This window comes from Notothenia coriiceps, unplaced genomic scaffold (genome assembly GCF_000735185.1).
Source record: "Notothenia coriiceps isolate Sejong01 unplaced genomic scaffold, NC01 NC01_scaffold00037326, whole genome shotgun sequence".
Classification (NCBI taxonomy): domain Eukaryota; kingdom Metazoa; phylum Chordata; class Actinopteri; order Perciformes; family Nototheniidae; genus Notothenia; species Notothenia coriiceps.
This window is the reverse complement of record NW_011370027.1, coordinates 1-4,147: the sequence shown is the minus strand read 5'-3', so window position 1 is coordinate 4,147 and position 4,147 is coordinate 1. Positions and strand designations below refer to the sequence as shown.

Here is a 4,147-nt window from a genome sequence, read left to right as displayed (position 1 = left end):
ACAAAGGCGCAAGTTTAAATGGGCAACCAAACTAAGGGAGGACTCTAAAAGGTGAGTCTAAAGACATACAGGGAAAATAAATACTAATATACTAAATAAAGAATGAAACAAAACCTCACTTTAAAAGTGGTACAACTAACCAAAGCATCTATACAAAACACAGCTAAACTAAAGGCAACCGTCACAGAATCCTAAACTACTCTAAACACTAACTAAGCTACTCTACACTCTAACTAACCTACTCTAGACACTACTAATCACACAAGTTTAACCCCAGAACAAAGAGCAAGTAGCGAGAGGCATCTGTCCACATACAGAGCCTCCAGAATGATGATTGTCCCCAAGCTTTGTAGTCATCTCCAACAGGTGTGCGCCGGCTGTGCGCTGCGATTGGAGTGCGTCGGGCCCGGCGTGCTCCAATCGCAATCTTCAGGGGCGAACCAGGAGATGGCAGCCAATGCCGGGAGGGCAACCGCACAGCTCATTTACATAGAACACACACAGCTGAAAACACTCAGACGACCAGGAAGGCAGCAGCCGTAACACTAGCTGACAGTTACAACATTATGTAGCCAGCTAGCTGAAAACACCAACAGTAGCACACAACATTATAAGCCAAGATATACACCATACATAGGCCTACCTCACACCCTGCAGAATCTCCATAACATGTACAGTTTCGATTATAGACCTTTGAGGCGTAGAACGGAAGAAGAATAAGTTATTTTTACCTGTAATAAACTATTGATCTGGCTGGACGAAATCAAATGCAAATCACAAAATATTAGAGAAACTTAGTTGTTTTAGGTTTGTTAGCTTGCCAGCTAGATTAATATGCTAACCTACGTTTGCTAGTTGTTCAGTGTAATATGCCAACCTACAATGAACAACAGCTAGTGGTTCATATTAGGCTAGCAAGAACATGTTTACAATTGCAATCTTATACGGGTAGCCTGCTACGTTCGGTCATTCATCGTAACTGGCATAAAAACAATGTTTTCCCTAGCATGTCTAGCTCTTGGTAGCCTTCTTTTTTAGCTCGGTAGCATACACGCTAGGAACGCCAACTATAATGTAATTAAAGGGGACATATCATGCTATATTTGAACAACATCTTGTAGGGCCATACCTATATAAAGTATATGAAAATAGTTTTTTTTTCAAAATACCAAACAGATCCTGCATTTAAGCCATGCCTCATTTCGCTCTATTGACTCTTTCCAGCCCTGTTTTTGCAGGGGGCTGATTCTGTGAGCTGCAGCTGACCACGCCCCCCTGCAGGAGAGGGGAGCGTGCTCTGAGATCAGCTGCTAGGCTGCAGCGGGGAGAAGAGGGGGAGAAAAAGAGATCTCCGTCCTCCGTGTTTTATTCTTATAGAAGTAAGAAGAGAAGTAATGGGGCAGAAACCCTTCTTTTTACGCAGCGGTCCAGACATAGACATCAAACGGCGACACATATTCAGTTGCCAGTTACTTTGGCATTAGGGCAGGGATATCTAGACACTTTCCAAGGTTTGACATAATGAATTGTGCTACTTTTAAAGGAAGCAACGATGTTTTCAAATCTGTAATCAAAAAGCTCCTCAAAAACACTATCAAAGCAGTTCCTGCCGTTGACCAATAGCCGTAGCGCCACTTTACTGACATCAGTAAAGTGTTCAAATCTGGATCAGTCTGTATCAGATCCGTTGCAGCCCCTTTTTTAGAGATTTGGGTATGGAGGAAAATAGAGAGGGTTGTGTTTTCTGACACTTGGTGAGTTCCCTGGAACACCGGAGACACATATTCATGTATAAAAGACGTACAAAAGTGCATTTTGCATGATAGGTACCCTTTAAGTTAATTTGAGTTGAGTTAAGTTTAGTTCATTTGAGTTGAATTAATTTGAGTTGAGTTTAGTTCATTTGAGTTGAGTTATTTTAGCGTATAGTTTGCTGATAATATTATGGCAATAATTTGAGCAAGACCCTTTGGTTTTGGAAAACTAACACAGTCTATATCCACTTTAGACACAATAACAGTATTCAGAAGACTTTCTCACCAAATTTCTCTTTCCCATATCCAGCGATCTCACAGGAGACTCCAGGCTGGAGGTTCTGCTGAGGCGGCGGCAGACACACGCTCTTCACTGAGCTGCTCTCCTCTGCACACTGCCCACTCCTGGCCCTCAGCTTCAGCAGAGCTGCAGGACATTCATCAAAGAGTCACTGCATGTTTAACATTACAGAATCAACAGGGAAGCCTCTATAGACAAGCTCATACCGATGTCGTTGTTAAAACTCTCTCCATTTTGGACAAACCCGTCATGGAGGATGATTTCCTCCACCCTGAATGTTTGCTCCACTGTCGGGTCGCTCTCATTCATCATATTTTTCCCCAGGATGACAGAGAAGCGCCTGGCTTTGGTTAGGGAGCTGAAAAATCACAGGAAAGTCAAGTAAACCTGCTGTCAGAAGTTCCCACAGCCGTCTAACAATCTGAAGGTTGCGGATTCGATCCCGGCCCATGCAGTCCAGATTATCCTGCATATCTTAACCCTTAATGGCTCCTGATGGTGTGGAGTGTGTGCAAATTTCATTAAGTGGGTGGCACCTCTATATTAATATGTGTGAACGGGCAAATGAGGAGTTGTAAAGACCAGAAAAACACCATATAAATGCAGTCCATTTACCACTTTAAAAGTACTAGCACCACTCTGTGAAAATACTCCAATAAAAGTAAACACATTCAAAACCAACGAGAAGTGAAAGTAAGTTATATCCGTATAATTAGTCATTGTGCTGTAAAAGTTTCCTGTCAGAGTTTTGTGATTTTAAATAATGTTTTCGGATTAATATTACTGCTGCATTAATTATAATTTTTTTAATTTATTTCATTTTAAAATGTTGTGCAAAATGCCTTGCATGCTGCTGTGATGAAGACATTTCACAAATTTGGATCAATAAAGTACATTCAAATCTAAATCCAAATTGAGTTTTTCTATGATAAGAAGTAAAAATATTTTCTTAACACTTAAACGAACACAATTAAATATACACATCTGGAGATACATGGCTTGACTGGAAAGGAAGGCAATGTATACGTACCTTAAGTTGTCAGACAAATATCAGGACTAAATAGTACAACATTGCTCTCAAATGTAGAAAATGTAGTGAAATATAATGTAGAATAACATGGAATAAAGAACAAGTACCTTGGAATTGTTCTTACATTGAAAAAACTGAAACATTGACTATAATTAAATGTATTATGTCAACAATAACTGTATTAGGTTAGTTGAAAGCAATAGTATTAAGTTTAAATAAGAAATATAAGGTTCAACTTAAAGGGTACCTATCATGCAAAATGCACTTTTGTACGTCTGTTATACATGAATATGTGTCCCTGGTGTGTCAGGGAACTCACCAAGTGTCAGAAAATACAACCCTCTCTCTTTTCCTCCATACCCAAATCTCTAAAAACGGGGCTGCAACGGAGCTGATTATTATTTGAATTTTTCTGACGTCAGAAAAGGGGTGCTCCGCCTGTATGGGCAACTCTCCACCTATCAGGGGAATGAGAGACCGCTGGAAAGCACTGGAGATGCTGTAGTACATATGCCAGGCCTGTAAGTGACGCTGTAGTCTGCCACAAAAGCAGAATCAGCCCTTGCAAAAACAGGGCTGGAAAAGAGCAAAATGAGGCATGGCTAAAATGTATGATCTGTTTGGTATTTTGAAAAAAAACTTCACAGACATGTTTTATATAGGTATGGCCCTACAATATATGTTTCAAATATAGCATGATGGGTCCACTTTAACATTATTGCTTTAAACTAATCTGTTGACATAATACATTAAATTAAAGTCTGTATTTTCGCTGTAAGTAAAGTACTCGATTACATGTAATCAGTTACTCTCAGGCACCTGCTGTGGTTACAGTTAGTGATGTCACTTCCTACCCGTCGGGGAAGCAGTGAGCAGCTGTGAGCACCCAGCAGGCTGAGATCAGACTCCCCCCGCAGCGGAAAACCTTCTCCTTGGATTTGCTGCGCCAAAATATGGCCGCAACCCACGGGTGGGATTCCACAGTGGCAACTGTTCCTCCCACGATCTTCGTCTGCTCTCTCCTGGAGCGCTGGCCACATGTGAACTCTGCAGCTGGGGGGG

The 4,147-nt window shown here is 41.1% G+C and overlaps 1 protein-coding gene across 1 annotated transcript; it reads right to left on the bottom strand.

The window, feature by feature from the left end:
* Positions 1-1,986: 1,986 nt before the first annotated feature.
* LOC104967459 (urokinase-type plasminogen activator-like) lies at positions 1,987-4,142 on the bottom strand (the record flags this gene model as incomplete). Its single annotated transcript, XM_010796918.1, has 3 exons — positions 1,987-2,181; positions 2,262-2,413; positions 3,940-4,142. Coding segments are annotated over 3 exons (513 nt in total), but the record flags the coding sequence as incomplete, so codon positions are not given.
* Positions 4,143-4,147: the final 5 nt, after the last annotated feature.